This window comes from Pteronotus mesoamericanus, unplaced genomic scaffold (genome assembly GCF_021234165.1).
Source record: "Pteronotus mesoamericanus isolate MK-2021 breed Mesoamerican mustached bat unplaced genomic scaffold, CSHL_Meso_final contig_20, whole genome shotgun sequence".
Lineage (NCBI taxonomy): Eukaryota > Metazoa > Chordata > Mammalia > Chiroptera > Mormoopidae > Pteronotus > Pteronotus mesoamericanus.
Genome location: NW_026555085.1, coordinates 60,200,451 through 60,222,970, shown reverse-complemented (window position 1 = coordinate 60,222,970; position 22,520 = coordinate 60,200,451). Strand labels below are relative to the sequence as shown.

At 36.5% G+C, this 22,520-nt stretch overlaps 1 protein-coding gene across 2 annotated transcripts in view; it reads right to left on the bottom strand.

Annotated features, from left to right (window-relative positions):
• Positions 1-7,026: 7,026 nt before the first annotated feature.
• LIN28B (lin-28 homolog B) overlaps positions 7,027-22,520 on the bottom strand; it is a 107,472-nt gene continuing 91,978 nt past the window's right edge. For both annotated transcript variants that reach the window (XM_054568875.1, XM_054568876.1), the window contains exon 4: positions 7,027-7,396. In XM_054568875.1, the coding sequence (XP_054424850.1) occupies positions 7,027-7,396 (370 nt within the window). The remainder of the gene's footprint in view (positions 7,397-22,520) is intronic.

The following is a 22,520-nucleotide window of genomic DNA, read 5'->3' as shown; positions in this document are numbered from 1 at the left end:
TGCCCCCTGCTGGGGACCTGACCTGCAACCCAGGCATGTGCCCTGAGAATCAAAGTGGCGACCCTTGGGTTCCCAGGCCAGAGCTCAATCCACTGAGCCACACCAGCCGGGGCTGTCTTCCTGTTTACTAACCTTCTGTTCTGTTGCCTTTCTGCTTTTCTTCCCCCATTCTCTCAGCAGTTAACCTGCTGTTAAACCGATCTGTTGAATACTTACTTTCAGTTATTATTATAATTTTTGGTCCTAAAGTTACTGACTTCTATATCTTCTCTACTTGCCAGTTATTTTTTAACCTCCTTATATAATAATTGCAATATCTGAGTCACCTGTGTATATGTCTGTGGTTTGCCTTTTTTCCCAGTGAATTGGTTCTGTTTATTAACATGTTTCATGTTATTCGATTGGATGCTGGGCATTGTAGGCGAAAATTTATAGAGGTTTTCGGTAAAGCTGTCTTCTTCAAAGGAGAGTTATTATATTTTGGTAGGTAGGCATTGTACCTGCTGGTTACCTTGTCCCATCCAGGCCTAGTCTGTTTTAATTTTGGCCCTTCCCTGGTGCATGGCCAGTACCCTTAGGGCAGACCCTTATTCCTAGATTTAGCTTTTCTGGGATACAGACAAAAGCCCAGGTGTTTGCCAAGGCCTGTCTCTCTCTCTCTCTTTCTCTCAAATCCCATCTCTGTTCAGCTGAGGAAATTGTTAACTCCTTTAGCCCCCTAGCCAGTGAGCAGAGTAGGGTGAGACCAGGCAGGTGCCTAGTGCAAGGGACCATCCTGAAAGTGAGCACCTCTTTCTGTTTTATGCCCTAAACCCCTCTCTTGCCTCACCCTAGACACAGCCCTGCTCTCAGCTGCTTTCCGCTGAGTCTTAAGATTCAATGACTTGAAAGAAGTCTACGTGAAGATCCGGGGGACTTCGTTCTGAGCTCTCCTGTGGCTTTTCCCTTCAATTTTCTGTTTCTCTGGCAGCTCTGAATTTTGTTTTCCTCGGCTCACTCAGCAAGCTTCCACTTTCTCTTTGGATTCTATCATCCTGAGGCACTGCAGAGAACTGGCAAGCGCCCTTAGGGAAAAAGCTCGGAGGAAATGTGATCCCGAACTGTGTTTCTCCCTTCTTTCAAAGTTAGTAGCCCCTCAAGTTCCTGGCTGCACTGCTTGCTCTCCAATGCATTCAAAACGTTTTATATACTTTGTCTCACCAACCTCTCTCTTTGCTGATTGAATTCTGTGCTGCTTATTCTCAGCTCTGACCTTTTGCTTATGCTGTTTCTTCCACCCCCAAATCGCTGCCTTCACCCATCCGAATCGAGCCCATTTCTCTTGAATCTACCTCCTCAAACCACTAATGCATTTATCAAAAGTGTTGTTCTGAAAATTTTTAGTGGTGACAGAACATTATATGATGTGAGAGAAAAAGCATAAAATTCCAAAAACATATATAATCTAATTTTATTTTTAAAATGTGTCTAATTTAGTGGGGGAAAAAAGACCAGAAAAAATTAACAAAAATATTCATCGTTATTTCTTGGTGATGGGTTTATGTGTTTTTAAAAAGATTTTCCGTATTTGAAACTAATAAAAAATATTATTTCTAGGGGATGGGACTGTGTATGAGTTTTATTTTTTTAAGGTTCTCCCTATTCTCTACAGTAAGGTACAACGTTACTTTTACAACAAAAAACCCTATTCTTTTAAATAATAATTATTAAGAAAAATAGACGTGGTTGAAATGTTAATGAAATCATGCCCTCACGAGCATTCATGGTAGATGCCCTTCACATCCCGAAAGAGAATCGTTCAATGTTTTACAATGTGAAATACGTAACACTATGAAATGTAGTTTAAAATGGTTAAGATGGTAAATTATATTTTTTACCACAATTAACAACAAAAAAGAGGACTCACACAAGACACCCCTAAAGTCCCACATAGTGAATCATCCAGGTACCATAGAGAGGAGAAACAGAGTGTAATTGTGGGGCTGGTCAGTTTATAGAACTCAAGTTTTATGAAATTGTTTCTGTAGTGTATCAGCACTGCATAGATAGTCTGACAACCCACATTCACATTTTAGGTATTTGGTACACGTGTAACCTGGCTTTGATTGTTCTTTTCAAATACTTTTAAATTTGTAAGAAAATATTGTAGAAAAAATGTAAAATGGTTCCTCCAAGAGGGCACAGACATTCTTGTTTTAGGTGACTTTTCCTGAACACACGAGGTGCACATTTTGATTGACAAGCTTCCACAACCCACCCTGGCTAAGCCTGGACAATTCCTGATGACAGAACCTGCCTTTCCTTCTTCATTCATTCATTCACCATCTCTGTTGTCATAAGTAAGGCCCATATTTAAAATGACCTCTATGAGAAGATAGGTTAAAACTACTTAATTTATGCTCAGATTGATGAATACTGCCTAAATGGCCTTTTATCCATTCATTGCATTGAGCAATCATACAAATCATGAAAAAACTCCAGAACTCGTCATAAATGCCAACGTTATATGTTTTATTTTTAATCAAGTAATTTCTTTAGACCTCAAAATATCCATAGTTGACAGAATAAGACACTAGGCATTGACAGAATAAGACATTAGGCATAAAATGAGAATATAAAACCCATGGTCTGCAGAAAGGCAAACAGTACTTTAGCCCATCAGAATGACTATACACAAGTGAAACGCCATTAGAAACATCTCCTTTTTTGTCCTGTAAAAACATACAGTTCAAGTGTTTTGTTTATTTTCAGTTGTAAACAACATGAGTTAAATTGGACAATGAGGCAATCTAATTACTACACAGGATAATTTAAACACACTAGATAAAACTGTATTAAAGACATATAGAAATCAGTGTTCACTTTGGTCTCTATTCTGGTTAGGGTTGTTAATACCAAAAAAACCCCCCACAACACATACTTATTAAAGCCAGCTTGGTGGTTGGTGCCAGTGGTTGATAGATGTAATTCAAGAGGTAGTCAACACCATCATTTTCAAGCTGGTAACTCTCACAAGTGTGAAGCCACAGTTGTATTAAATATCGTAATAGTTTCTCACAGTACAGTACTTTGCCATAACTTTGCAGCTTCGTTCCATATATAAAATTTAAAAATGACTCATAGGTCAACTTCTCACTCTAACTGAACTATGACACAGATCACACAACCACCACATCTTAAAAAGGCTGGTGACAGCTATGTAAGACAGACTTTGATGCTTTTAACAAGTTGTTCTTCCCTAAAACAAATAAATCTCATTAAGACATCTAGAAAATTAAACTTAGTGCAGCTGCACTTGTACATACTTTTCCAAATTTTATAACCAAAGGGGAGATACACATATATATTTTATGATAAACATTTCTTAGAGAAAACAGATAAATTAATTTAAATTAACTTTAAGACTTAATGAGATTTCCCATGTCCTGTATAAATGTTACAAAGTCTATTAACACTTATGGGCTTCTATTCACTAACTAAATACAACTAGCAGTAACTTGGGGCCACGTTGGTGCAAGAATATTTAAAAAATCGGCAATAGAAACATCCTATTTTGTAGGTGGATCAATGCTAATAACATGATGTTTCCTGATCTTTTCCCCTACATTGCACGCCAAACTTCCAAGTCATAAGCAGGTAAAAATCTTTCTATATCTTTCAGTTGTAAAAATACATCCAAGGTCTTCTAGTAAAGACTAGAAATGCAAGTATAAAAATGTTTCCACTATAATCTGCCATGTAGCAAACGAATAGCTCACAGGACTGAGAGACCGGTGGAGCATCTTTTTTAGGAATTACATTTGTGTTGACATGGGGGCGAGGTCAAGGGGCAACTAATTCACAGACCTCCTGCCCAACCCACGAGTAACCCCTGTAAACTGATGCTTCACACAGACCCTTCCCCTTAGTATCTAGAAATGGCATTGCACATCCACTCTACGACCACTCCTTGGCAAGCCAGTGCTAGTTGAGTTGTGTGCGTAGGGCAATAAGGTTGCAACACGCTTGGCTTCAGGGCAGCACAGAAATGCATGAGGGAGATTGGCATCTTTTATGCTGTTTGCCCAGCATGATCACACTCACATACTCACCTCTCCTCCTGCTACCCCTTCCTGCCTTGACCTCTGGGCTGAGCAGCTATTTCAAAGATTGCTTCTGTGTTCTGCTTTGCCTAAGTGTAAGAGTGCCCATAACTCTTTCAACTAAGTACATGATAGGTTTAAGGAAATGCTTGGAGACTTTGCTAACTAAATGAGATGCTTCATTATTCACAAGTGTTTGTCAAAAACATGCAGCCGTGAATTGCTATACTATAAAAGGTTCTGTACCAGAGAATTATCAGCCACTGTTAAGGCTGGAGCAGCATAAAGGTGTGCTATGCATCAACTACGAGGTAGCCTTGTGTTGTAAACAGAGTTATATTCCACCCATGTAAATGGATACTGTGCTTACATCAGTGATATTCACATATACAAGGTCAGGAATTTTGCTTTATTTTCGCATGAAATGAAAATAGGAGAGCTGATATCTGAAATTCAGAAATTTTGATCTATGTCAAACAGAGGTAGTTTACTAACATCAGTATATAATACTTATATAAAGGTCAGTTATTTGGTTTGTTCTGAGTAAGCAGGACTGTAGACTATTCTGTAAAGAAACAACATCATCATCATATGGTATGTTCCCTGAGCAAAGTTCTTTGTCCTGAGTACATTATGTAAGAGTGATAATATTCTTATATAAAAAATAAACCCCAATTTTTTAATCATAAGATAGATTTGGTATGTGGTCTTCGTTCAATCTGGTAAGATGCTTAAAATGATTTTAAATTGCACCCATAGGTCCACAGTTATAAAAGGTCTTTAAAAAAAGAAATGATCTCGGCTTTGAACTTTTTAACATGGAAACAGGGAATGTCCAATTCTCAAGTCTGTAACTTCCTATTTCTGTAAGGTCAAGAAACTTTGGCTTGAATTTTCAAAGTGACTTATTATGTTTTGCATTTTTACTGTTAACCTGCTTATTATACCTGCTAAAAATTAAGCAATGCCACTTTGATTTGTCTACATAATTTAAATATGCTTACCATCCTCACATAAGGCGAGGAAGGACTTCTCTACAGCTATATCACATTCAATATCGTCAAAGGTAAGCGTTGCATCACAACACACTGGTACGTCAGTATATGTACCATGGAGATGCTCACACACACTGCGGTGGAATTCAATCTGAGCTGTAAAGGACCGGTGGCCCAGCCCTGGGCATTTGTCCTTATGCCTGGCCTGCCGAAACAGCAGCAGCTGTGCACGTCTCCGATGGCAGGACAAGCGGGGAAGGAGCTGAGACTATTCACTAGGACGTGTCTCATCTGAGCCGTGTCTCATCTGAGCCGTGCTATTTTCTTTCTTTCTGTACTTCCTTTCTGTCTGTTCTTTCTTCTTCTTCTTCTTCTTCTTCTTTTGATTATCTGAGCTTATACCAAAACTGTATTTATTGTCAATGTTAAGCATTATAATTAACTGGTACCTTCTTGGAAATGTTTCAGAAATATACCCATAATATCTATAATCAGGATGACGCCAAAATGAATTTTCATGACTGAAACCTAAAAGGAACCAATACTATGATTGTTCCCTAATCAATTTATTAACAATAACTGAGGACCAACCTGAGAAGTGTTTTTATTATCACTGCATGTTCATCCTGAATCCACCCTACGGGTTACTTTAGCATGAGTCATGAAGGGAACTTATGTGAGATCAATTTTATTGTATAAAATCCATCTAGCTCTCTGGTAGGAGAGGTTCTGGTACCTCTGCCCCAGGCTCATCGCTCTAGTTGCCTGCCACCAAACACTGTACTTTTTAATATATTCAAGATGATACATATTGGGCAATTGGGAGCACCCACTTAAAGTTTACTCTTAACCCTGGCATTTTATTCATATCTCTGCTGTTTTGTTTGTTTTAGAAACAAGTTAGATAACTCTTTCGGGGGAATAAAAATAGCCACCAAAATATATACCAAACAATTGGAGTTTTCCTCCAAGGTCTTCAGTAGTAAACAAGGAGGGCCCTTGCTCCAAGTGATGGTTAAAAGGACCGATTTAGTCAAGGGAAGCTGCTGCTGTTGCCACAATCCCTTAAAACACCTCGTAACATGTAAAAGGTTATGAGCCAGTATCGAAATACCACTGAAAACAATCAAGTCACTACATTTTTACATTGCCCTCTCCCCTTCTTTTCTCTTAATATGCATCTAATTTACAATCAAAATATACGAGTTAAAAACATTGAAATATCGGCACAGAAGTTACACATTCATTGTCTTTTCTGGAGTTATGTATCCTGGATTCAAAAAAGGTTATGGCAGTCAGAGGAATATGGAGTTAAGGTACTGCCTTCAAAGGGGGTGGGGACACTCTACAGATAACAAAATAAAAGGCAATCCCAAACTTGGGGGAAGTAATTATTTAAAAACCTTAAGTACCATGTGATTGGCAGCTCTGAGATCTGAAGTGTCCTTTGGTTCACACAAAAGGTAACAGTCATGTTTTTATTTTTATGTAATGTAAAGGGAGTGGTATTTCAAGAAAAACTCCAGGGGTTACTTTTGAAACCATCTAAAATGCTTCATACGTTTTTAGTTCTTGGGGATGTCAAATTCTGGGAGGGAGGGTGTGTGCTTGTATCTCTATACACACATATATAAAGACCAACTCTCTTTATATGTATGTCCACATCCCTATATAAACCCTTCTACACACACACAGGACTCAGGCTCTCTCCCTCTCACACATGCACATATAGATATACATAGTATCTCATTCTCTGAATTACATAAAACAGGACACCCTGCTCAAATGCAATTTGCTTAGAGTGATTTGTCAGGTTAAAAAAATTCACAGTTCCTCAACAGTAGTTAAAAACCCCAGGTCAGTTGCTGTCTGTGAAATACTGTTCCCCTGTATTGGCATGAGGTAGACTTCCCAACCGGGGAAAGAAAACAATACATTAAGAAGAAGGGTTATGTTTTTTTCCTTTTTTGAACAGAAGGCCCCTTTTTGCTTTGTTCTTCGGGTGCTGCAGACGACTTCGTGGAGGAAGCTTCTTGAGGTGACCTGCCGGGCCATTCTGAGACCTCGGACCTAGCCTCCTGAGGAAATGGGGCTGATGCACAGCCATGCCCTCCCACCACCTCCCGTGGGAAAGCCGACGTGCACGGCTGCGAATCCGCTTCCTGTCTTCCCTGAGAACTGACGGGCGGCTGCACAACAGTCTTATGCGGGCAGTTTGCCACCATGTGCGTGATGCTCTGACAGTAATGGCACTTCTTTGGCTGAGGAGGTAGACTACATTCCTTAGCATGATGATCAAGGCCACCACAGTTGTAGCATCTGCAACAAGAATGATGAAAACACCTTAGAGGTAGGGAGAATGTGTCGTACGATGTTATTTATGTATGTAAAAAGACACCAAAGTACACACCCTGTCAATGAGATCAGCTTATGTTAACGTACCTTCTTAATAAACATATAATGACACTGACCAGACCAGCTGGTTCAAAGGCCATCATCACTAAAACGCTACAGCAAAGTTACGAAGCTAGCTGCATTCAACACACCAGTCAATGTAAAAGATGAAAGCTATAGGGATCGCTTCCGAATAGAAATGACCCCTTTTAAAGACCTGACAGGTTATTTTAAAAGAATAGTTTAGCCCACTAGAGGGCAGCCAATGCTCAAAAACAATCCCAGCTAGCTTTAAAAGATAGTTAAAAAATACAACTGTTGACATAATATGACAATGTACCCAGCAACTGGGAAAATTACAGAGCAAATTAAATGTCATCAGTTTAATATTTCTTTGGGTATTAATTATATTGACTATGGAAACCAGTCAATTGGAAGAATTTTTTTCCTTTGTACAAATTAAGTAATGCAGTGAAATTTGATATATAAGAAAGTCAGATGTCTATGGTGAATGATATCTGGCAAATTACCAAGTAATTCTGGAACAATACAGTAAGTATTTGCACCAGAAGGATGTTATAAAAGAAAGCTTCTAACTACTTAGATTGGATTTTAAAAGGCTGATAATTGTTCAGTGATGCCAAGAATTTACTTTCTTTACCTTCTGTAAGAAATCAGTTTTCTCCTAGGGTAATTATTCTAAATTGAAATAAGCATAAATCCATCCTTAATTAGTATTTAGGTGCACACTGGGTGTGAGGCTCTGTATTAGATGTTTGAAAATTTGTACTTCTAAAAGCTGAGCAAGTAAATTATTTGGAAGATATATCTGTTCAATTTCAGTCAGACTTTCTTCTAAAATTTTATATGAAAAACACAAAACAGCATAAAGTGGAGAAAATTAAAATTTTATAATTACAGAGGTTTTTAATCTACTTGTTAAGTACAGAATTTGCTTATATTTGTACCTAAATGAAATGTCTTACGGATTTTCTATTTTAAATTTATTTTCAAATATATTGATGAAGCCATAATTCTCATTATGAAGCACAAACAATAGGTCGCAAAGTTTTAAGAAAATAGCAAAGTAAGTGGTAACTGTGAGAGTCAGTTTAAGACTATTATGACAACAAAATAATTGTAATGAGGTTTGTGTGTGTGAGAATAGCAGGCTTAATAACTTACATTACCATATATTTCAAAGACAAACTGGTAAGCTAATACTAATCTACTGAGCAGTATATGTAGGATACTTAGTATTTTATTTTCTGGGATAAGTTATAAAGAGTGAAGTTTTTAGTTGCCGATAACTACGGCCTGCCTCTCCAATTATCAATATTACCATTAATAGATGGTAAGAATAATGAATTCACAAGATGGGCTTTTATTCTTTGCAATATTAACAAGTATTTATCTCAGGGAAAAAATACACCCTAGTAGTTTCAAAAATTAAAGAGAATACCCAAGAAAGCACTTTTTCTAGTTAAATTATTTATTGTGTAATTACATGCCTTAATAAAATAAAACTTTGTAATTAATACTGCAATGAAGATTCACTATTGTTTCAGCCATGTGTTTTAAAAGATAATGCAACATTAAAGAATAAAAATTACTAATGCTGGAAATCAGGCCTCCAAAATGGCACACTTAAAAAATGACATCTTTCAAAAGTAACCATATTACTTATAATCATGTTTTCCCATATAGTTCCTCTTCAATAATAGATAAGGGATTTCTTAAATTTGCCCAATCTATAAAATATCTCCCTTTGAATTAAATTCACTTTCTTGAGGATAACATCTGCTTAGGAACTCATTTTCAAAGGAAAAGAAAATGGGTTAAAGGCTTCAGTAATAGAGCAGGCCCTCCCGCAGACACATCAATTTCCTCTGCCACTGTGGTACACACGGTGTTATCCAATTTAGGGAACCATTTTACCCACTCATTTACCAAGGGCCTGATGTCAGGGTTCCACTTTCACAAATGGGGTCTTCCGTCATGTTCTATATGTGCACTTACCATTATATTTGGGTTTTAAAAGTTATTTTTAAGGATGCTATATAATTTTGGTTTCCTTGCATTTTGACTTGCCACCTCACACCCCCTGGCTTTTTCAGATATGTGCTATCATCAGGCAGACTGCCCTCAACTCTGAAAACATTTGCATTCAGTGTATATATGCTCAGCCTTTAAAGGGGAGGAGTGGTATTTATTTTCCTCTTTTATTTAATCATTCAACGTCAATCACTCTTACTAAGAGTGCAGATCACACACCATTATGAAACCCCTTCCCTCCCAAAGGACTGACACCAAAATGGAAACGTTCAGTTACCTTTCAGCTCACAAAGACTACCAGATCACATGCTCCGCATACGCTCTACAGGGCACTAGTCTCCCTGGCTCACTCTCCACACCTCTCCAAATAGGGTTGCTTTTGTTCGTCTGAATGAATTACACTGTGATGTGAGCATAAAAATGGCATGTGTGCAAGTGTATAGCTACATGCTTAGAAAATATAGGGGTGGGAGAAAGCAGGCATATAATGCGCAAAAACAGTTTATTCTTGTGTTATATATTTTATTATTTATTTGTATTACAACTATAGACCTACTTTTATCCACACCTGTATACGGGCACAGACTCACAAGCAGAAGACTATATACAAAGAAACCATACTCTGTGTGTATTTTGATAACCCAACTAATGTTAAGCGTTTTACAGAATGATGAACCAGTGGCACAAAGGATATTTTCTCACATATTAAACATCAAGATAAACAATATGTTCAGATTAATCTTAAAACATTATAAAATTCTTCATAAAATTATTTTATACTTTAATTCTAAAGAGCTAGCATAGCACATTCTACATATATTACTTCTTATAAGATGTTTAAGATGGGAAATAATCAAATTGGAGACAATTTTTCAAAAGACTATCAAAATAAGATCAAAATTTTTAAATCAAAGAAGAATGCCAACAATGGATATATTAGCACCTAAAATTGCAAAATAAATAAAAACAAATCTTTCAGACTTACATCTTTAGGAATATTTAATTGCATTATGAAATAAGTAATTATGGCTTTTATAAACTAAGTCCAAATACCTACATTAATTAACAGATTAATCAAAATGTATTAGAAGTTTTCAGAATTCCTTAATAAAAATGGAAACTCTGATTAGGAAATCAGAATTTAAATCTGCTAAGGTCCTTGGAAAACTTGTCATTTTGGCAGTGTAGAATACTGAGTAAGTAAATTATATCAGCAGTAAAAGTTAGAACTGAGCTCAACTAAAGACCACTAGATCATACAGACATTATATAGACATTGATTTGTAAATACCTCAATAGTTTAAATTAAACAATTCATCAGCTGTGTATTTCCCCTGAATCCCAAAAGTGATTTTAAAAAATTGGGCAGAGGAGTGAAACCACAGATAGAGAACTAGATTTGTCTGTCTAAAAATGTAGTGGATAAAAATGTAATTTAGATGTATCTAAGTATTTGTAAAGTATTAGCTCAGTATGAATTTGGAAACTTAAATTTGTATTTTTTGGGGTTTGGTGGAGGCATTAAGAATAAGGATACAGTGATTTGTAAGCTTTTCAATAGAAAAGATATATTAAAAGAACAGTAAGTAAAGCAACATCAGGGAGAGAGCATAGAGTGGAAAAAAACTGCAAGATACAGGGTGGGAAGGAGTGAATATTGGAAAGGAGTGCATAAAAACCTCTGGAAAAGTGAGAGGAAACAAAACATCAATGCAGATGCCCAGTGGGAGGCCAGGAGGGCTAAAGAAAAGCCAGACTGGAAAGAATTTCAGAAACAATTTGGGCAAAAGATAACTGACTGAAGAGACTGTTTATCATTTTAATCTTGATACCATCCAACTAAAATCCAGAACTAACACTAATAACTTTCATCAAGTCTATAGCCTTCTGTTCTAATGTGTCTGAACACTTGTCGTCTGTTCAATTGTCTGTCAATCAATGAAACATGGGGGCTGCTGGATCCAAGTCTGGTGGTAGGAGGGAGGTGGATGGGCAGAAATGCCATCCGAGAACCTGAGAAAGATAAGGAAAAGTAAAGACCTAGAGCGTAGCTTCTTCTTTAAGCAATCTGCCCACTCTATTTTCTGAGGATAAGAGACAGAGTCTAAGACCAACCTTCCAGACGAATGCCCCATCTTGTTCTGACATCTCCCGAACAATCTAAATTTATACTTGGGTATAGCTTGTTCACACTACACAACCTGCTCCAACACATCAAGGGGAGAGTTAGAAAACTGAAGAATCACAGAGCTGGAAGTGCCTTTCAAGACAATGCACACACTTTCCTAACCTCTATCAAAGCAACCTATTCGTCATGTGAATTTATGTTTTTTTAAAAATTTCCTTTTTATATCTGAATTCCTAAGACTGTAAGCCAATTAAACAATAATACATTTAAATAAAATTTTACATATTCTTCTTAAGTACAGTGGTAAAAGTATTCAGTTTTCAAAAATATTAGTGGTGATTCTATGTTCTTTTAAAAACGTTCTTATGGAACAAATGCATATGTAACACACAAAAAATAATTCATTTGTATCTTTTGAAATTCAGAAGCCAGTATCCCCCTCAATTACTTTAATGCTAAAAATAAAATGATCTATAGACAACAGGGCTGAACATACTATTAACAGAATTAAAATGATAATAATAGAAATGATAACAGGTTCAATTTATTGAGAGCTTACTATGTTCTAGACACTGTGTAAAAGGCTTTGAACGTGTTATATAATCAGTCCTCCCCCAAACCCTATGACATAAGTATTACACTACCTATTTGTACTGATGAAATTATCGAGACTCAGTTTATGTAGAAGGAAGTTTTAACTGAAAATAAATTCAATTGTATTTTAATTATATAAAAACATTACACCTAACAATATTGATGCAAATTTACTATATGTAAGTCTAAAAATATATAGGGTCCTGAATTTAAAACACTAACACACACACACACAGACCCAGAGATCTGAAGTAGATCTTTCTTCAGATTTGGGTTACTGCTCCGTTACTATGCTGTGGGGAAGCAAGCTTCTCCCTTTGAGATGAAAGGTTGAAACGATTACAGACTGTTCACTACCAATGCCCAGTTTTATTTCTACCCCTCTTGTACTTTCTTTGTCAAATATTTTGCCAAAAAAAATGAGTAAATAATTTTCCATTTCCCTTAATCATATGTTTATGATTCTAAATCAGAACTTCAGGTTGACATGCTACAGTCAGTGCTATCAAACTGACTCAATAAAATTCCAGTCAAAATAAAGAAGCTTGACATTTTAGTTAGCCCATACAGTCATACTGTAATGCAAATGGTTTATTTAGGTCTTGAAATAAATATTGCATTCAGATTTTCTATTAATTAGAGCAAATGTATATTGAGACTGCCTCTCCTGGAGGGCAATTTGATAGCATATTTCTAAATATTTATACACATACCATCTGACTCAGCATCTCTACCTTCAGCAATCTGCCCTACAGGAATATTCACTAATAAGCACAATTATTTTGGTACTAAGATATTAATTTTAGTGTTGTCCATATTGGTAAAAAATAAAAAAATTAAGTGATGATAATAATACTAACAACAATTATACTTATAATGAAACCTAGTAGCGTGGCTACAGAGTCCATATTCTTTACCACTAAGTTGTAAATATGTGAAAACGAAAAAGGAATTAAAGTACGTACATGCCAAGAAACACTTCAGACATTAAAAGGACTGAAGTAAAAGAATATTTTTTAAAAAGAGGTGGATCTATTTGCATTGACTTGGAAAGATCTCCCCAAAAGTGAAAAAAAGAAACCACAGAATAATATACATAAATGTAATATAATTCTATTTGTTTCAAAAACACTATATATAATTATAAGTAATTGTATGCATTTTTAAGAGTGTAAGAAAACCACTGGAAAGATAAACAGTAAATTAATGGTGGTTACTTCTGGTGAAGAGAGTGGAGTTTAGTAAGGTAAAGAGGAATTTCAATTTTACTTCATAAATTTTGTGGTTTCTTTTATCAGTAACAAGGAATAATTTATATATTATTCATGTAATTAAAAAGAAAAAAGCAATTCTAAATCTTCACTTCCATTTTTTAATTTGATGTTCATTATTATTGTTAGTCATCTCATAGCGAACCTGTATACCAAAAAGTTCTAGAGTCATATTAAAACTTTTGAAAAATACTAATGCCGGGGCCTTACTCCAGATAAATTAAATGAGAATCTCTAAGGTGGAGCTCTAGGCATCAGTACTTTATAAAAAATAGTTCGTTTTTCATTGTATTTTTTCCATCACCATTTATCCCCCTTACACGCCCTTCCACCACCACCGGCCCCCCTCCCGGAGCAATCACTACACTGCTGTCCGTGTCCATGAGTCCTTTCTCTTCTTTTGCTCGATCAAAGCTTCCCAGGAGACTCAAGTGTGAAGTGCCTTGAGAACCACAGCTGTGTGCAAACCCAGGATCTGCACCCTTACCAAGGGCTTGCTCTATAATCTCAGCCATGCGGAAGGTGGTTCAAAACCAGAGTACATCTCCCAAAATACCGTTTCAACAGTCATTGATGCCTCAAAAAGGAAAAAGAAAGGAGGAAGGGAGGGAGGGAGGGAGGTGGGAAGGGAGGCAGGAAGGAAGGAAAGGAAGAAGGTAGGAATGAAAGAAAGAAGGGAGGGAGGGAGGGAGGGAGGGAGATATATATGTATGCATCTTATTTCCTTACTGGGAACTAAAAATGACTTCTTAAAAATTTCTGACTGTGGTGGCACAAAAGCCCACAACCTTTTATCATCACCAACCCCTGCTTATTTCTGGAAGGAAAACATTGCAAGTCTGAGTTTAGCTTCAGAAGTGATTTCTTTTTTTCTGAGGCCATTATTCAATTCTTAGTTCATCAATCAAGGACGGGCTCAATGTGTAGGCGCCCATGTCATCAGAATGGGTGATAATTTACAGCTCTTGAATCGATTGATGCTTTCTCTAAACTTCAACCATCATTACCAATTAACTTTTATTGATTTCCCATAACAACTCTTTTAATTCTCCACCTTCTGTTGCCTGCATCTAAAATAGTTTTCAATAGCATATACACTTGTTTAGTATGGATATATACATGCAAACAGTTCTCCTAATAGCCAAATTCTGTTGGCTTTAAAGTAAAAAATTACTTTCTTATGTATACAGATATAGTAACAACTCTACTTTCAATAAAATCTATTAGTTATGGGATTTTTAAAAGCTTGAATACTTAAATTACATATTGTCTGAAAGACTGACAATGATAAAGTAACTACTTCTCATTCTGTCTTCTATACTTAGAGAATAAGAAAGTTTGTAATAGGTGGTCTACAACCTAAAGGGTAAGTTTGCAATGTGATGTTTAAAAAGCAAAATTCAGTCACTATAACTGCCATTCAGTTCTTCCTGGTGCATGGTAAATGACAGATGTCTGGAGGGTTCAGCACTGCCTGGTTCTGGGCACAGTAAGCAAGGGTCAGTCTGTTCTGGCGTGGAGCTAACATGCGTTCAAACTCCAGAACTGCTGGCAGTGGAAATGAACACTCTGTGTCTCCCCCAAACTTCAGTTTTCAGATTTACTAAAATGACCTGGGATCTGTAGTGAGTTCAAAGGGTGTGGGTTGGTTTTGTTGTTGTTGTGTTTTTTTTTTTTAACTTACCAACTACTTTTCTAACCTCATTGGTTATGTGGTTCTATGATGAGAAATTATCTCAGTACCTTTTCTGTTAGTGAATTCAACTGCTTACAACACCGATGCAATCATTTGCATAAATTCAAGTGAAAAATAGAAAAATACAAGCACTTATGATCTACTATATATACAACTTTGTACTTTGAAATGTATGTGAATCATTAGCTGAATGGTAAGATATATAGTTACATATTTTATCTTGTTTGGTGTCTTTTTTGACTGCTTTTTGGATTGTCCTGTGTTTGTTTATTAGTTCTTGGACACTTTCTGATTAATGCCATGGACTGTCATCTATATTGTAACGCCTGTTTAAAATGCACCAAAGTATCTTGAAAATTAGCTAAAATACAGTTAAAGCTCTATTCACAAACCTTTCACCATCTCATAAAAACAAGACAAGACAGAAACTGTGGGGGATGGACATGGGACGAGTGGCTGTGCAGGGTATCAAGAGAAGTAGGGATGGGATACACAGCAGTTTTAAAAAAGGACACAGAAGGGATGAGAAATTGTTGGAGAAATGGGGGCAAAGGGACTCTTTGTCATGTAAGGACACGTCCATCAGGTACAACGATAAGCCAGACATTTCTGTATTTCATTCCATCATGTTTAAAAGCAGTCAGCAGAGTTTGTGGCAATTCCATGGAACAAAAACCACTTGTTGAGAGTCTGCCACTTGGTACCATAGCTTAGTAATGAATTTTCGGTCAAAAGTTAAATCTGTATTTTAAATAGAAATGTTATCTCACATTTAAGTGACAAAAAAAATCCTAGACAGGTAATCTGTTCTGGCTAATGGAAAACTAGAAAAAAAAGAAGAAAAATGGGCTAACACCGAAAACTTAATGCTTTTCAATTTCTTGGTAGTAAAAAGTCTGCTGTGCAATAGAGCCAGAGTCACAGGCAGCGGGCACTGTGTGAGCACTGCTCTCCTGATTCCAGTGCCGCTCAGGAGGAGCGTCCAGGGCAGGACAACACACACACACGCACACTCTGAAAAAAAGCCACGTGTGCTTTTGGAGTGGCAGGGTTGCAACTGTCCAAACTGCAGGTTTAAATTAATCTTTGTTGAAACCTAGGTCAGTTTATCTACCATCTTTGGTCACACCGACTTTCAGGCATAGCATATTTTTAGAAGGTTAGTGCTGGTATCAAACATGAAGGAAAGGAAAGACATCTAATATTTAACTTAACTTGAAATGGTCAAAACTAGGTGCTTGCTTAGATGGAAGAATCAGATCATAATATGCAATCTGAAAATGTAGGTCCATTCGCCTCTGACAGCAGCGATGCTGTACTCTTAGAACCCCCCGGGCCACGTGCCTTTCACACGGCCATCTCTCCTGTGCCAGTGCCAGGGGCGGGGCATCTGCTGTGAATAAGCACCAGCTCGGCCCAAGAGACACAATTCCACTACTGCTTTTCTGTCAACTTTTATGGGTTTCTTTTCTTCTTCATCACATAATTTCTTTTTGGTTGTGCCTCTGTAAAAACACCTTATTTTTATGGTTGGCGTGATTTCACAAGTCATTCTAAAGGGGTATCTTTTTCTTTATATGCACATTGAATTTTTTTTAACTACTAATAAACATTTGGCCAGAAGCACAAGAAATTTTAAAACAGGGATTTTGTCATGATTACTTTACATGTGAAACAATAGTTTCTTAGCTGGAGAAGTGAATGTAATATCCAAACAGGATAATGAAAGCATTTAAACACATAATAAAACTACTTTAGGTATTGAAAAAACTTACGTATACAGATAATATAACTGCAAAATAAAAACATGACCAGTTCTTATTTTATCACACATACACTCCTCTGTTAAAACACAGAAAGAAGAGACAATATGAGAAATTTCGAAGAAAAGAAAGTCATACACAGGTGAAGAATCAATTTCAGTGGCATGACTGAGGAACTGTACAGAAGGAGGTTTGATAACATTTCTAGGTGTGTAAACTGGATGTTTGCAAGCTGGAAGCAAAAGAGGACAGACTAAAAGATGTTACTCTAGTTTTAGCCAAGTGAGTTATTATTATTATTTAGTCAAATTGGCAATTCAAAGCTTTGAAGAAAGTTACCATGACTGAGTTGTCTTTGATCCAAGTAATAATATTGGTAGTATGAGTTTCCATGAACATAGAGTATCAAAAAATCTCCTTAATGTTACATAACTAAATTATTACTACTGAATTGTTGCTATATTACTGAATTAGTGAGAACTGTGTGTACACTTTCCATCTGAACAAAGTTTCCATGAATAGCATAAAAATTTTTATAAAGGACCTGTTTTCCTAGAGCACACTGCTTGGTATGATCTATCCAAAATGTAATCCTTCAGGATTTTAATGTAATAAATGTAATCCCTTAGGATTAATTCATGCGCAAGAGACAAAAGGAGACTGTGCCAAACATTCTCTATACCTACTCAGGAATCATAAGGGGTTAAAACTATTGTGCTGAAATCACCAAGGCAAGGCTTCTAATGATCGATAAATTTGATCTGTTCCAGCACCAGCTGCTGCGGAGGAAAATGATGAGGGACAGACGAGAAGTAAATGACCTCTGTCCACTCTGCCCCAGCCCAACTGGTCTTTCTGTGACTCACTATATATTGCCCTTTACGAAGAATCAGCAGTTCTTAAACTGTCCACCATGTAGGTAGGTAGGTGGTAATTAAACAAGGAAAACTGCTACTGTGTTCGGATAACCTCTGTAAACTGTGGTATTATCTCCTCTCTGTAGGTCTGATTTTGAAAATTAAAGCTTAAGGTAAAGTCATGTAAGGTATTCTTGGCCTCATGGCTACTTCTCCCTTCGTCCTTACTCTTTGCAGTTGTCCTTCATGTCATTCAACATTTTATATGACTAAAGCTTGATGGCCAAGGTGCTAAGGCATCCTGCAGATCTTTTCTATGATCACTGTTCCCTTAGGGAAAGCGTGTTTCCCTACTTGAACATTTTAAGGCTGTGACCTTGTGAACACATGGCCACTGATATAGAAAGAGAAAGATGTCAAGTCAAGGATGGAGGTAAAAACGGAAGGTAGAGGTATGAGAAGAACAGATAGGTCCCTAGACAGAGACAGGGTTGTTTACACATGTCCAAATACTTATAATGTTACCCTTTAGGACTTGATTCTACACATTAACAATGTTATATGTACATGTTCTATAAGCCCAGAATGACTTGTCTTAAAGACAATTCCTTGAGTACTTGAACTCAAAGAGATGAGTTTTCATCTCTTTGGTCATCCTTTGAATTTGACTGGTAGACATTTACGCAAAGAATTTGGTTTATTCTCTCAGTAAGACAAAAGAAACAAAGTCACTGAATAATTTTTCTATTTTTTTTTTCCTAACAAAAATGTCTTGAAAAATACCCTGGCAGGTATGGTGGAAAGAGGTAAACTTGTTTGGATAATACTATTTCAACATCTTTCAACTTCCATACTGCACTGCCTAAACTATTGTCTGATTTTCCCAGGAGATATGAAAGACCTCAGGAGGCAGAGTTTCTTTGGAGTCATTTTTATTTTTAATCTTTCATTGAACACAGTTGAGGATTCAGAAATTTTCATTTTCTGTCCATAATGGCAAATAGAAGAAAACTGACAGAAGATGTTTCACAATTGTTAGAAGAATAAGAACACAAATACAAAGACAGACAACACCACTCTAGACTCTTAACAATGATGTTGTAATTAATCATATAAGCTGTAACTCAGATCATGAGTCTTTTTTAATTTTTATTTATTTATTTATTTATTTTCAGAGAGGGGGGAAAGGAGGGAGAGAAACATCAACGTGTGGTTGCTTCTCATGCACACCCTACGGGGGACCTGGCCTGCAACGGAGGAATGTGCCCTGACTGGGAATCAAACCAGTGACCTTTTGGTTCATAGGCCAGTGCTCAATCCACTGAGCCACATCAGCCAGGGCAGAGCATGAGTCTTTACATAAGATAATATCCGAGGTATAGGCACATTTTTCTCAAACTCAAGAACTGAAGTGAACAATATATTTCTAAGATGAGAAGGAAATTTGTTACCCAGTTGGGGAGGATGTCATCATATAATATTTTTTTAGAAGAAATTTTTGCTCAAAGGACAATGTAACAGTACTCTTTCACCTGATATAGTTTAATAAGTGGACAAATGCTAAAGGCACTGACTGTAAGGAGATAACACAGAGATGAACAAGCTCATTGAATTGATCATCTTAGTCAATGTCTAAAAATATTTTGCTATTATAGGCTAAAGAAAGTGACCAAATACTCTAAATACTCACATTAGCAAAAATGAAGAGCTTTAATAATCAGTCATACAAAAAAATCAACTGTATTCTCATTAAAGTAGCATATGAAAATACTCTGATTATACCACTGAAAACAACTAAAAATACTGAAGAAAATATTTTAAAAACATCTTTTAAAAATGCACCTTTTGGTCAGGCAAGAATGTAAGGAATGCTTAGAAGTGAAAAATAAAATGAAAGCAGGAAACTAGGATGGTAAAAGTAGGGTCCCGAAGCAAGCTACCCCTGGGAGTATCCACAGATGCCTGTAACATTAAGCTTTGACCTTGTAAAAGGGATGACGGAGGAAACAAAGCCTAGAACTTGTCTGGAAGTTGGAGGTCTAGTAAGAGATTTGCTCCCTAGCGCTAGAAACCCCCCTCACAAACTGCACTCAACATATAAAGACAAAAGAAAAAGAAACTTGCCTGAAGAAAGCAGATAGCATGAAAATTTTTCCACCCACAACACGGGAGGAAGAGAAAACAAATCTCGCCTTAGAACTTTAACCACAACCAAGATTGTGTATGGTGTGGAGCTGCAGCTCAAGTAGGGATGTGGCATGAACTGAGGAATTATTATTAATGGCTCCCATTTGGTATAAGTGCCTCCAGGCACATGACAAAGGAAACCCCCCCCCCACCCCCACGTCCCTGGGGGAAAAAAATACACCTTTCAAGCAAGCCAGGTGTCAAAGAATCCCAGTAGTTCAAAAAATATGAGTGGTTAAAAAATATAAAAGACATAAGAAAATAGCGTACCATAAACTGCAGCCAGCAGAATCAGATCCAAACACCTTGGGTATTAGACTGATCAGATATAGACTATAAAATAAGTAAATGCTGGTACGTTTAAAGCAATGGTTCTTAACACTATCAGGCCAGTGTCTACTTTTTATAATAAATATTTTTGTAATGCCCCTATTCCTATCCTAAATTTTATATGTGTGTGTGTGTGTGTGTGCCCACATGCAGCGGTGGGCAAAAGTATGGGGTTTTTTTTTTTGCCTTTGTGACATTCTTTTACATTAACAAAGCTATTGTAATATTCATAACCTGCATGCCTTTTTCCATATGAACTATAAACCTACTTTTGGCCAACTGTGTGTATACATTACACATAATACATAATCTTAACTATAATACATGGCAGGGGCAGGGGAAATATATACCTCAATTAAAAACGTAGTAACAAAATCACACTAGAAGACATAATGAAATTGTTAGTGCTTGTAGTTGTTCATGATAAATACGTTTGGATTTCAGAGAAGCCATTTCATACCACGTACAGGAAAATAAAAGAGGTACAGGAGAATACAGGAATAATCAGTATGAATGCACCTATATATAACAAGTAAAAGGAAAATCACCATAATTGAAGGAGCATAACATGTCAAGACAAATTTAAAAACAATCAATATTAAAAAATAAAAATATATAATACTCTTCAAATAAGCTACACCTATTTCAAAAGTATAGCATCCAATACGGTAGAGAAGAGTGATGATGTACAACAGGAAACATACCACGTGTCTTCAACTCGGCCACAATCTGAGACATAAATTCAGAGTCAAGTTTATAAAAAGACCTTGGAAACCATCCTTTAATAGTTGATGGGGAATATATGATGGATTGAAAAAAAGTTATATAAGAGGTTAAAAAGAATTTGTTTCTGGAAACTAGCACATTTAGGCTGAAAAACAATTTGCAATCCCAAAATAAATGATCTCTACATGTAATTTTTTTAAAATATAGATTCTTTATGTCTGTGATATGAAGAAAATTAAGAATACATAGGTTCAGTAGACATCTGACCATGACATACTTACTGTTATTAGACTTCCTCTTCTTCAGTAAACAACTATAGAACTGGAAAACATATATGAAGTAACTATATAGGTGCTGGATGGAACAATAGGCAGTGGAAAACTGTAACGCTTTATAGTGGGGGAATGTTTAAAGTAAGCACGAAGTTTGACCTGAATTTCTGCCTGAGTAGACTTTAGGGACTAAGGGTCACGAAGATGGAACCCAAACACAGCTCAGTGGTGTCAGTGAGCCAAAGAGGTATAGATTTGAGTCCAGGGTTCATGAGGCAATTTATGGGACAGACTACTGGAGAGAAGAGATCTGTGCAAAAGAGAACCATCCACACCAATACACCAGGTGAGAGTACAAAACAGAAGAGAGACTGTTGTTTGGTGAAGAGTTAAGCAAATACCTAGGCCACACTGTGCTGGGAGATATCAGCCAGAGTGGAGAGACCACATTGGATTCCAACCAAATCCAGCAGCTTGGGTATTCAGTTGAAATCCCGGTAAGCTCATACCTTATGAATAGGGAAGACCCATCCCCTAGAGGAAGAGTCACACCCTAGGACTAAACATAAAACCAAATAGAACTACACTAAACTAAAACAAGGCTGGCAGAATAAAAATTACCAGTTGTTCAACTGCCAGTCAGAACAAGACTCAACATCTTGTAAAGATGATAAAAAGCCAGACTACCTATAACCTATCAGCCACACATTCTGCATACACTTAAAAAAAATTACTAAATACATAAAACAGCAGAAATAAATATGTTCAACAACATAAAGAACATATATGCAATTAGAGTCTCAGTAGGAGAAGAGAGAATGGTGCAGAAAAGTGCTTGAAATAAAGGCCAAAAATTGTCTAAGCTTTATGGGAAAGATCCTGTATCAACAGATTGAAAAAGCTTATAGAGCCCCAAACATGATAAAATCAAAGAAAACCACACCATCACACATCATAAATAAAGTACTAAAAGCCCAAATAAATAAGCAAGGAGAAAAAAAAGTTTTCATATTACGAAACAAAGAAATGAATGACATTTAATGTCTTCCCTAAAATAATGAAGGTCAGGTGACAATAGAACACCTTCAAAGTACTAAAAACAAAATAAACAAAAAACCTGCTGAAAGAATATATGAACAGCATACTGCCACGAAAAGAAATGCTAAAGAA